General features: G+C 38.8%; 3 protein-coding genes across 3 annotated transcripts in view; 1 reads left to right on the forward strand and 2 right to left on the reverse strand.

Annotated features, from left to right (window-relative positions):
- The window catches only part of sez6l2 (seizure related 6 homolog (mouse)-like 2), a 19,311-nt gene extending 18,411 nt beyond the window's left edge, over positions 1-900 (reverse strand). The window contains exons 1-2 of the mRNA XM_046075382.1: positions 861-900; positions 44-124 (exon numbers count right to left, since the gene is read on the reverse strand). Of these exons, the coding sequence (XP_045931338.1) occupies positions 44-101 (58 nt within the window). The 5' untranslated portion in view covers positions 102-124; positions 861-900. The remainder of the gene's footprint in view (positions 1-43; positions 125-860) is intronic.
- A 215-nt stretch (positions 901-1,115) lies between these two features.
- On the forward strand, positions 1,116-5,570 carry asphd1 (aspartate beta-hydroxylase domain containing 1). The gene is made up of 6 exons (XM_046032188.1): positions 1,116-1,155; positions 2,851-3,322; positions 3,593-3,799; positions 4,221-4,428; positions 5,033-5,146; positions 5,461-5,570. Exons 2-6 carry the CDS (start codon positions 2,870-2,872, stop codon positions 5,568-5,570), a joined length of 1,092 nt encoding a protein of 363 aa, XP_045888144.1. The 5' UTR covers positions 1,116-1,155; positions 2,851-2,869.
- A 2,930-nt stretch (positions 5,571-8,500) lies between these two features.
- Positions 8,501-11,719, reverse strand: cabp5b (calcium binding protein 5b). Its single transcript, XM_046041188.1, has 6 exons — positions 11,669-11,719; positions 10,338-10,368; positions 10,071-10,214; positions 9,374-9,483; positions 9,106-9,253; positions 8,501-8,529 (listed from the first exon to the last, which is right to left on the reverse strand). Exons 1-6 carry the CDS (start codon positions 11,717-11,719, stop codon positions 8,501-8,503), a joined length of 513 nt encoding a protein of 170 aa, XP_045897144.1.
- Between the last annotated feature and the right edge of the window lie 500 nt (positions 11,720-12,219).

Consider the following 12,219-nt stretch of genomic DNA (forward strand, 5'->3'; position numbering starts at 1 on the left):
ACAGCCCCCCCCCCCCCCCCCCCACACACACACACAGAGTTACCTGAAACTAGGTGGATCATGGTGGCAGACAGCATCACAGTAAGGCGTGTGAACCCCATGGCTTTGGATGAAACTGAATGACCTAGGAAGATTAAAATAAGCAGACTGATAAGCAATCTATTATGTGAAAATGTAATAAGAACAATTCCTGTATCTTGTAGTGTAATGTAATTTCTGATTTGTAGCTTAAAATGACTGCTGTTCGCACCGAAATAGCCCATGTTGGCTGTGTTGGTAATGAATAGCAAAGTATTAGCAATATAGGCTAATTTAATATTCTCCCGCAATTCAGGTAGGCTACTCATCATATGTTTACATTACACAGGCCACAATGACTCGGATTAGAGGATCACTGCGATGTGATAACGTTACTGTAAAAGCTCAGCTCCAACAATCTGGAAAACATCCATTCGGGTCTAGGCAACGGGAACAGGTAGGCAACACATCGCACACGGTATAATGTTAAATCACCAGGCGTCCCCCCGCATTTTTTCACCCAAATCTGCAACAACATGCCCGAAAATGCGCTATTCCAAAATTCACCGATTGAGCCCACCCTCACCGCAGGTATGCTCTAAACCTTATTCTATTATCAGCCTGTTTATGGTAATTTGTCAAAAAGCACCTCCACTGTTATCTGAGGCGTTTCCTCGGTGAAATTACCAGCCCGGTGAGTGACAAAATGATGGGCAATACGAGGCGGCATCACTCGCACCTCCCCCGGCCCTCTTTGTGCGGAGGACGATTTTTGGCATCAGTCATCACTACCTCGAGACCGACAACCATCTCAGCAACGATGAAGGGTGGCTGCTGCTTACCTTTATCTCCCAGGCTTCGTCCTGTGTTCTGCTACTCTGACTGTATCCTGTTGCTTTAGGGCCCGAGAACACGGCGGGGTTTGTGCGGTTGAGATGCCCCTAGCTGGTTACCGTGTGGTTGACGCATTCGGCTATGGTGTGAGGGCATTTGTGTTGAAGCTTCAGGTGCGCCCTAGCGGCCGCACGCGGCAACTGCAGCGGCGCGCGGGAGATTCCACATTTTGTCTGTGGGCGCTGGAGGAGCTGTCCACCAACCCGGTGCTGAAGTGTGTCCAACGCTGCGCGGTATATCAAGGTAATCAGAGTTGTGAGATGAAGCACGCACTATATGTTTGCATGTGCCACACGGTATGCATGGCGAACATTTTTGTGTCGCGTTCTCCTGTAATGGCTGGATGTTTGCGCTATCATGGAATGCGGACATTAAACATGAGCCAGCTGAGCTGTGTTGGCTGGTGCGGAGCAAAAACAGAATGAATGCTGAAGCCACTGCCAAAATATGTGACAAATAAAAATGACCCAAGGGCCACAATTTAGCATGCGTAACCGTGCTGTAGCCTACTAGGTGTTCCAGTGGGCTGTATCATCACTTAGCATGTAATTAATGCGAAAAGACGAAACGAATCAGTTGGAATAAGCCTATTAGGAGAGAGCCCTCCCACCTAAGAGACACCCGCACGCGCGCATACATGCACATACGCGCGCGAGCGGACACACGCACGCACTCATGTTTTCAGCTAGTAGGTTTAAAAAAAATCCAAATCATGTCGTCTGTCTGAATCTGTACACATACACACTCTCTCTCTCTCACAGACACACGCATGCACACAGTATCTTTGGTGAAATCGGGTGTAAATGTAAATGTTTTTTCTACACCAAATGTCTACAGGACTCACAGTTGTGGCAGAGATCCGATTTTTATAAAGCCCAAATGCAACATTTGCTCCACTCTGGCATTTGTGACACTGTGGGCTGCATGTGTGTCATTGGTGCTCTGCAAAATATTTAGAACACTTTTGAAGAGATACACATTAGCTTTGTTTGCCCATCTAATGTTATTATTTGTTATTTTAATAGATTTTAACACTACGATCCTTGTAAATTATATGAATTCACCTAAACTATTAATATAAGTCACAAAATGTTATTCGGCAAAAACAATGACTTTGTGCATAACCCAAGAATCATAATTAGATAAAAGTTGAGGCTGATAGGGAAAACTACTAGGATGTTTAGAAACTAGATAAGCAACAAAGACCGACCGTTCACAAGCGTTTAAACTCTAGTTGTTTACTTTGCAGACCTCAATTTGGCAAAGGAGAAGACAATGCATACAAGGAAGAAACAGACATTCTCTGAATTAGCAGCCAAAGTTGAACAGTGTAGAAGGAAAGCCTTGGTATGACTTCTGAATATTGCTTGCAGTGAAATCTTTAGCTACATCCACAGCTAGTTTGCCCAGATAGCGAGGGGTCCAAAATCAGGACTTAAATAACACCATGAAATGTCAGAGGCAACTTAACCAACTGGTCAGTGGCCCCATTATGGACCAGCAACTTGTCCTAAAATGTTTCACTAATTTACTCCAAGTGCATGCTGGGATAGGCCTCAGTTCCCTGTGACCCCTGAAGGGGATTAAAGTAAAGAAAATAATGAATGAGTAGGCTGTTTGAAACCAGGACAGCACATCAATCCCTTTAGGCTGTGCTTGTTAGCAAACAGAGCCTGTCCTTTCATTACCATGATCTGTATGACTTTGACAAGCCAAAAAAATTTATTTGGACTGTAGGAACGTCAGAAAACGTAATCCTCTTGTTGTTATTATGTAACCTAAGAAATATTTGCACTAATTAAAAACATCACTATCAATAACAGAAACTCTGGAGTCACCTAAATAATTAGATGTGGGCCATAACAATTTTATTTGAATTAAATAGTTAATCTGATTATATTTTGCAGTACATAATGTCTCAATCTGTTTCTATTTTAGTGTCTCACACATTTAAAGGATGCACTGGTCAATGAACACACTGCCCTTGCCTCCATATGTGGAGCTGGGTGTCCATTCACTGAGTGGCCTTCTGTGGACTCTACTGCTACTTTTTCTGTGGCACTGTTATCGAATGGGCTCCGACCTGCCAATCCCGGGCCATGCACATGCCGGAAAGCTCAAGTCAGGCTCAAGGCGGTCCATGATGTCCCGTGGCGGTAGCTGTGCTGGAGCCAAGTGTAGTGCACGATCCAAGCTGTCGAGGAGTGATCAAATTACTCCCTTTATTTCCATGGAAACAGAGGAGGATGAGGAGCAGGGACAGGGCTACCTCACCCCTGTGCTGAGTCATGCCTTGTTCCCAGCCCAGGCATCTGCAGAAGCCAAGAAACTGTACGCAGCACTGCAAGAGTATGCCAAGCGCTACAGTTGGGTGGGCATGGGCCGCATTCATAAGGGCCTCCGTGAGCAGGTAATATTCTACTCCATGCGAGCCAAAACTGGTGCTTGCTATTGGCAGTAAATATTAAGTATATGAGTTGTTCATTAATATGTTACAATTAATTTCATTGTGGTCGGTTTGTGCTAACATACATAACTTCCTAATCTTATGTAAAAGTAGTCATCCTAACACCTCATTTGACACAAAAATACTTCAATCAAATAAACAGTTCCTCCGAACAACAGAGGAAGGAAACATTGTCTAGAATTGATCTTTGATTTCTTATTGTTCTCCCTATAGGTCAGACTGAATGATCACTCTGCTATACAGAAGCCTCATCTCTTCTTCCTGCCAGATGTTCCAAGTGTTCCTTTCTTCCCACGTGACGCACATCGGCATGACATTGAGGTCTTGGAAGCCAACTACTCTGTAATCTTGGCTGAATTCAAGGCTGTTTACCAGCGGGGCATCGATTCAAAATTAGGCTGGACCTGTCTGGGACCCAAGGTACACAATAAAATCTGTCAGTACCCTCCATGATAAAGTGGCAGCCCAGGAAACAATTTCACGCTTTATAGAAAAACATTAATATTGGTTATGCAGAGTGCTGTGTGAGAGAGCCTGCATTATGTGGATGAAAAGGGGTAATCGTTTCTTATGTTACAAGTGATGAAATTCAATCTCTATCCCAACATTCATTTAAATATTCTGATATGTGTGTTGCAGAACTTTTGTTTTTTTGCATTTGCAATAATTATGTTTGTGACTTAAGGAAGAAACAAAAGATTATTTTCAAAATCAAGTTTTTTTGCTTTCCATGTTTCGTACTTTGATATTAAAAGGAGGATAAACTGATTGATCCTGTTTAATTATGATGTATGTGTCTGATCTGAGACATAAGTTAACTGCAGGCCATTGTCTCTCTCAGGGCCAGGCAGTGTTTCCTTTGTACAGCGCAGGTGTCTGTGTGGCAGGAAACTGTCGCTCCTGCCCCTGCACCTACCGGACACTTCTCTCTCTACGTACGTTTATAAACAGCAACTCTTTGGGGTCTGCTGGATTTTGGCTGTTGGGGCCCGGAGCAATGTTGGGGAGCTCATATGGACCCACCAATACACGCCTACGTTGTCATCTTGGTGAGTAAAGAAATACACTCATCGGGCGTTATGTGCATTTACCTGCATCTTAGACAAATCTCAAAGATGACCGTCAGGATAACCTTCAGTAAATAAAGGGTATTCCTTGTGATTACTTGCTACATCGGTCAGTGCCTTCGCTGCATGTTTGCAAAAAATTCAGACAAATCAAGGAGCAACATGGTTTTCAGCACCTACATATGCTGTAGGTAATGACTGTAGAATCAGTAAAGTAAATATTCAAAGTAATGTACATTGTTAGAGATGCACTGACAAAGGTGATGAAAGTTGAGAGAGAGAAGATACAGAGGCTTTGGTACACTATTTTTACCACTCTTTTGAACTGTGCCGGTGCAAAAAATACATTACAACTAAAACAAGAAAAGAATATAAAAATAACCTGACCAAACGCTGAACCATTGCGTAATGTGGTACTTTGTGGGTCAGGTTTGTGGTTCATTTCCCCTTAGCCCATTTTGTACTGTGATCCGTCTGGCTTTAATCCTCTCTATTTTTCAGCACAGACAGAAATGGAGGGCATGGACCTCTTAGGAAAAACATAATACTTTGTTTCCAAAATTTAAAACAGACATCACTTTTGTAGGTCTGCAGACTCCACCCTCGTGTGAGCTGGTGGTGGGAGGGGAGCCTCAGTGCTGGTCAGAGGGACACTGCCTTCTGGTTGATGACTCGTTCCTTCACACTGTCTCCCACAAGGGTTGGTGAATCACACAGTGTTGAAAAATACATTTTCTTGTTTTTTTTGTGTTTCTGGCTGAGTGGGAAATTGCTGCATTTATTCATTTTTTGTTTTAAATTACAGTTAAAATAAATGGTAAAACTCTGATGTGAAGCAAATGCTCATAACTGTACTTGGCTCTCATTTTTACTCTTAATTGTATTGTCATTATTATACCCATGCACAAAAAATAAAACTTAAATGCAATGTTTATTTTTTGCTCAATTTCACTAGCTGTTCCAACAATTTAATCTAATTGACATAAAATTGCATCTCTTTTTCTGTCGTTAAAGGGCCTCCAGATGCTGGACCCAGAGTCATTTTGAGTGTTGACCTGTGGCACCCAAATGTGGCTGCTGCAGAGAGACAAGCTCTGGACTTTATGTTTAGCCCTGACTTCTGAATCTGTTCCTTCACTACCAATTTGCAACATGTAGGGATGCCTTACCTTAGCCCTGCTTGTTGTGGGTCATGCATCTCATTCCAGTCGATGAATCACTGTGTGAATCTGCTCTAAGAATTACACAAGCCATTGTACATGCTTTCAAGTGGTGTTGGATTTATGGTCTACACCAGGAAGTGCCACATGAATGAATTACTATAGAGGATGTTAGAAAATGCTCCATGCTGTACGATTTGGCTCCAAACTACGAACTGACATCACTTGAAAGCAAAATGAGATCCAACCTAAGAAGAGCAGATCTGGTGTTAGCTACTGTAAATCTTATCTTGACATATACTATGCTAGTGAGTGCTACTTGCATGTGAAACTTATCTGTCCTGATTACTGGACTTTGTTTTGAGCTGCTGAGGCATGTGTTCATATACCTTCAGGGGCCATTAGAGTCAGTCTGGGATGCTTTATTTTGAAATTTAGGCAGATTTCCTATGGATCAACCAAAAAACTGTGAAAACATGAAAATCATATAAATGAAAAGTTAAATTTATTTTTGTCTCAATATTAATGCCAAACTTATATCAACTTTTGCATACTGTGGTTATTCTTTCTCTTATTTTTACCTCTATGCATGTGTGTATGTTTGTATCTATTAATATATTTTTCTGTTTGTTTATTAATATAATTGGTGGTTTACATATTGTATGACATGCATACATCAGGGTTTTTCAATTCTGTTTTCTCTGAATGCAAATAAGAAATAAATTAGAAATAAATCAGTATTGACTCTGTGAATAGATTAATAGAGCAATACACTTGTATGTAAAACTTTTGTTGAAACAAGATTCATAGAGCAGAGCATATTGTTAAGCTCTCAAAAGATGCAATTAACTTTTATGGGGGAACACATTCATCAAATAATAAGTATATTATATATCTGTATTAGGGGGAAATAACCTGTTGTCTGCTTAGCTTCTTAATTGTTTTTTAAATGTGTTTATTCTCTATGGAACTCCAAACTGGGCCGTATTATTATTTAGGAAAAAACAAAAGGTCCACCCTATAAGATACATTTCTAATGTCTTGATTTAAACATAATTTTGAAAACACATCGTGGTTCATTAAGCTCGTATAGCTTTTTTTGGTTACTTTTTTCAGTCACTAGATGAGAATTAGAGTGGTGATTTTGTCTTATCTGCCATCTGCTCATCTAAGGGTCCCATGTTGAGGATTACAGAGACTGAACTAATCCACCCCAGAGAGACAGATTATTGCTGAGGTTGTTTATATGTCGTTGAATGTATGTGGTTTCATGATGTACAATTTGTTCAGCAGTTGACATTTATTCTATGAGCTGTGTGGGATTGGATGGGAAGCTTAACATCACTGTCAGTTTCTCAAGCAAATAATACAAGAACTCAAATATTAGTAGTTAGTAGCTGGTGATAGTATTACTGTCATAGGTCAGCATTATGACAGTCTTTTAATAAAACTCTTACCTTAAATGTGCTCAACTGTCCACCATGCCATCACAAGTCAAGGTTATGCACCTTGCCATGTCTTTAAAGCAGTGATGGCATCTGAAAATCCCTGGCATGATGTTTTATATCTTATTTGAAAGACAAAAATAGCTGTTGTCGCACTTAACAATGCTCATGTTGGCCTTTTGTTATGCAATAGCATTAGCGACCTTAGAGGGATTATTTGCAGTGAAAGATGCCAAATGCACAAAGTGGTTGAAAAATAAATCCGGTATTATTATTATCATTGGACAATTTGCCACTCAGAAAACACATTTGTGGATACTATTGTTAAATAAAACTTCAAGCAGATGGTGGGCTGCCTTTACACCCTGGTGAGACAGGTGCAACGGAGCTGAAGAAGTGGCAGTAGAGGACACTCGGCCCTGCTGAGATCATGTTCTCCAGGTGTAACTGGAGGGACAGATAGTTTTTATCCCATGGTCAAACCGGCAGTCACACTAAAGTCAACCATTACTTTTGGGAGGTCAGTGCTGAACATTTTCAGCTGATTGAACCTCTGGATCAGATACAGTTTGCTGCAGAAACTCGCAGCAGGTAAGGAGCTCCGTGAAGGAAAAATATAGTCATTGTCCACAACCAATATATCCTTGGTAAAATATCAATGGATCATGGAAGAAACATGCACATAGTTCATTCTCTCCCAGGCCACCACATCATTATCTACTGAAAGGTATCTAGAAATTCAATGGGCTCAACTGCCATATACATTTTTTTTTTTTAAATGTGAATAAGAGTGGATGGTGGGTTTTTCCAAAATTTAACTTTCCCAGAAAAGCTGGGAATGACAGAAGCAGACCATTCATGAGAGCCTGCACCTGTGTCCTTACAGAGTCCTATTATTCTACTGGCTTCTGTAGGCTAATGCAGTGTTCATGTCACATTGGAAATATTGCAATTATGAGTTTTCGACTTGAATTTCTGTGCCCAGACATACATCACTGTGTCAGATAACTACACCATTGATCATCAAGAATTTATTTATGTTAAGGATGGCAAGTTCACCTACTTTACATATGGAGGCCGAGCATAAGAATTCTCTCTCTCTTCTTCCTTTTGAAACAGCTGACAATGACGTGTAAACACACTGCCCCGTTGGGGGATTCAGGGCAACGACAACAAACATTTCATATTTGCTGAACTTATATATGCATTCACATGAGGGTCTGGCTGAGCTACCATTTAAGTTCTTACAATTTCATATCTCTAACAATCATAAATTCTAACAAAAAGAGCAAAACGTCTTTGTTCACTTGAAATGAATGAGCTCCACGTGATCGTGAATGAGGCGGATGCCAATTAAATAACAGGAAAATAAAGTGAAATTATTCAAATGAAATAGGCTATCATCAGCATAAAATTCAATAAAAACTGCATCCACTCATTAGGTAGTCCTCATTTCTGCGACATCATTTTCACAAACTCTGTAAAGAGAATGGACAAGATACTGATTAGCTAAATTCTTGTAGGTTTATAGCAAACTGAGAACAATTGGCTAGGACAACTTCACACTGCTCTCTGCTTTGGCACTGAACGTAAACAATAAGTAAAGTAACAATAACTAACAAAGGACAAATCTCTGATAGTAAAAACAATAAGATTACTGTATGTGTGAACAGCGATCACATAAAATTTGACTAAACATTATTTTTTAAGGACAATTTTTTTTCATGACAGTGTGTCTTGTCTTGCAACAAAAGTACAGGTGAAACTAATAACATTAATCATGGCTCAGATGCATTTAGGTGTGCTTGTGAGCCATACTAGTGAGCCAGCTACAATACCAGTGCCCTGTTAAATTCTTTCAGAAGTTTTATAATGAATTTATTTAACAACACTTGTAGTCATTTATTTTAACTTAAGTTAATCATGTCTCATATAGCAACTCAAGTAAATCAACATTTAAATAGCAGAAACTTATTTAAAGCTATAAAAAAGACTAAATGAGGCTTTTGTGAGTGTATGTGTGTGTGTATATATATACTTGTACAGTATCTCACCCTCAAAGTCAACTGTTCCATCCCCATTGTTGTCAGCTTCTCTGACCACTGCTTCAATTTCATTTCTGCTGGTTTGTTCTCCTAATAACTTTATCATGGCATTTCTCAGCTCATCAGATGTGATAGCACCATCACCATCTAAGTCAAACTGTAGGAGAGGGGGCAAGAAATCACACATAATATTTTGCCAGCTTTAACAGTATATTCATTTTATATCCACCATGGGGTGCCAAACACCAAATAGAAAGAATGGGTATGTTGAGCTCACCTCTCTAAATGCATCTTTAAGTTCCTTCAACCCAATCATCCCTGCAGTTTCATCCAGAAGTTTGGGGGTCATTAGTGCCACAAAATCTTCAAAGTCCACACGTCCCCCCACTGTGATAAGACAAATGACATAACTAGCCAGAAAACACTGCTTAAGAAAATACTGTTTGTTTTATTTCACTGTGCTGCAATAGCCATGGCTGAAATCTTTTTAGATGTAGACAGCACAGTCATGCCAATCATTGACTTCATTCAACATTTCAGAGGAGTGAAATACTTAAACTCACAGTATCCAGTCAGGTTTCATACATGTGTATATGTTGGTTCACATTCAACTGTCAAATGTGATGTACAAATACATTGTAACTAAGATAATGCCTGTACAATTTATGTAGATGACTGACATATGATAGATAATATATACATAAGGTGATTGTTCCTAACACCTGGAAGGCTAAGAAATATACAAATACGCTCTGTGCCTCAAGGGACACAGAGCCTGAAAGACACATTTCCTGAAACATTCAAAATGATAAATCAGCCTTGAAGATGTTTTGCATTTTATTTTAAAAACATACTGCGGCAAAAAAACAGGTTTGAAAACCCACAGTAGTGGGCAGTTTTTTTTTTTTTCCAGCAGTAATAAAGAATGGATGGGGTTTTTGCTTTCACCTCATAAATTAGAGGCCATTACTCACAATTCATGTTGATGTTCTGACTCAGTTGAATGAGCTCCATTTCAGTTGGCATGTAACCCATGGTCCTCATCAGGTTCCCCAAGTCCTTACAGGTAATGAAACCATCCTTGTCTTTATCAAACTCTACAAAAGCTACACGTAACTCTAGAGAGCACACAGACACAAAATTCAGAATAGTATGTTACTAAAATTTAAAAAAGGAGCAAACTATTATACAGCACTCTAACAAGTGTATCAGAGTGGAAAAAGCATAAAACCAGCAGTTACCTTCTATCTCATCCTGTGCAAGAGCTCTTGTCTGCAAAAAAAATAACAGCATGCATGGATACAACTGAGAAATTATGTGTGTTTACCACAAAATGTAAAACGATTGTTATATCCTCAAATGTCTATATTGTGTCCTTCTGCAAGGCAATGACCTCCTATAAACTCCCCGATCACCAGACAACACTATGTGAGAATGTACTGCTGATGAAAAATAAAGTCTCTATGGAAAATGCACATGCAAGTGCCCTACTTCAATGAGATTTGTTCACATATGTGTTTACATGAAATTAATTAAAATGATTTAAAATATGCTGTATGTGCACTAGATCGTTTTTAAGACTGTAGATTAGCATAACTTGCTCAGACATGACATTAGACAAAATGTAATGTGTTTTTACATTTCCTGTGTGACTATTTCAGACTATTATATGTTTGGACTTTCATTAAATCCACACTCAAATTACACATTTTGCATAACAGATGTCAGAGCTAGATTTTTTAGTTCTGGAACCATGCACTTCATTGTACCTTTGTTCAGTTCGTGCTCTAAATAATACCTGTCCCATCCACATTATGGTCTCTGATGAACTTTTGTTATTTTCACTTAAGCTCTTGATATTAAGTGGTTTTATTTTGCGATGGCTTTCAAATGTTGTTCTTCTGTAATATTGTTGTGCATATAAATTTACAGTTTATAATTTCAGTATATAATAAGTGACAAAACTCACTTACATACTTCAAGCGTATACAATTCTGAAACATATTGGTTTGAACTCACATAGCATTTGGAATTTATGGACAATTTTTAAAAAAAATATTGAATCAAATCAAAGAACACTTCTGAACATCTGAGTAGGTTTACATTTCTTTTGCACTTTATATATACAGTACATCTATTTTGGGATTCATGCAAAATGCAATCAATTTAAATGTGTTCTCATTTGTACATAAAATGTTAAGGTTCTATGTAAATGTACAGTTTTCTTTGAACTTAGAGATCAGGCTAAGTGCCAATGCAATTGCCTAATGCACCAGCTAATAAGTTTGCCCTCCCACTTCTACTCCACAATGGGACTAGTCCTTTAAGCTTTTTCTCCATAAACCTAAAATAGCACCATATAAGAATGACCATAATAACAAAACAATATGGGTTTCATAAATGATTAACATATAAAAGTAAGATTTACATTACTGGTAAACCAATGAAAACAATAATGATGATATCTGCTGTATATACACTTAGAAAACTCTTAAGCGTAAGACAAATTAAAAGAAAAACAAACACAAATACATAAACATTAGTGTAAAACCATACAACCATTTTGACTTACTTGTCTTCTGGTTCCTCCTCTGAGAAAGATGCAGGGTTGTTTAATACTCATGATGACAGCCTTAGGTGAGATCCTGGGATACTTGTATATGGGAAGTTCTATTAAAAAAAAAACTAATTTTACTGTTTTATAAGTCGCTATATCATTCAGTTTCTTTTTTTTCTCTTGTGTGAGCATGTGTGTGTGTGTGTAAATCGTGACCAGTAGTCATCTGCGTATGCCAGAGAGGAAGGATGAGGTCTCATATGGATTATCTCTGCAGCTTTGGTCTAGAAAAGAAAGATAGGCTTAACACTGTGCATATGCACAATTTCATATACACAGTCAAATATTTCTTCTGTTTCTAAAAGCTTTTTCATAAAGAAGAAATCCATTTAAATGTTATAAATACATTTCGGAAGGAGTCAAATTTGTTCACTCATTCCATCATGTCATGTATTTCTGAGTGAATAAATAACTGTCTGGATAAAGCTTTCTCTTTTCACTTAATGAAACAAAAGAGAATACAACAGATGGGAGAAGTGGAGAAGGAAAAAGTCCAACGTTAGAAG

This window comes from Micropterus dolomieu, linkage group LG02, assembly GCF_021292245.1.
Source record: "Micropterus dolomieu isolate WLL.071019.BEF.003 ecotype Adirondacks linkage group LG02, ASM2129224v1, whole genome shotgun sequence".
Taxonomy (NCBI): domain Eukaryota; kingdom Metazoa; phylum Chordata; class Actinopteri; order Centrarchiformes; family Centrarchidae; genus Micropterus; species Micropterus dolomieu.

What these genes read in the sequence shown, in the direction of transcription:
- asphd1 (XM_046032188.1), top strand. Translation starts at nt 2,870, where the DNA reads ATGCACTGGTCAATGAACACACTGCCCTTGCCTCCATATGTGGAGCTG. An exon ending in ACGCCTACGTTGTCATCTTG is followed by an intron (nt 4,429 to 5,032) that starts GTGAGTAAAGAA and finishes TCACTTTTGTAG; the next exon opens with GTCTGCAGACTCCACCCTCG. An exon ending in TCACACTGTCTCCCACAAGG is followed by an intron (nt 5,147 to 5,460) that starts GTTGGTGAATCA and finishes CTGTCGTTAAAG; the next exon opens with GGCCTCCAGATGCTGGACCC.
- cabp5b (XM_046041188.1), bottom strand. Translation starts at nt 11,719, where the DNA reads ATGAGTATTAAACAACCCTGCATCTTTCTCAGAGGAGGAACCAGAAGA. An exon ending in TCAGAACATCAACATGAATT is followed by an intron (nt 9,484 to 10,070) that starts GTGAGTAATGGC and finishes GTCTTATCACAG; the next exon opens with TGGGGGGACGTGTGGACTTT. An exon ending in TTAAAGATGCATTTAGAGAG is followed by an intron (nt 9,254 to 9,373) that starts GTGAGCTCAACA and finishes CCTCTCCTACAG; the next exon opens with TTTGACTTAGATGGTGATGG.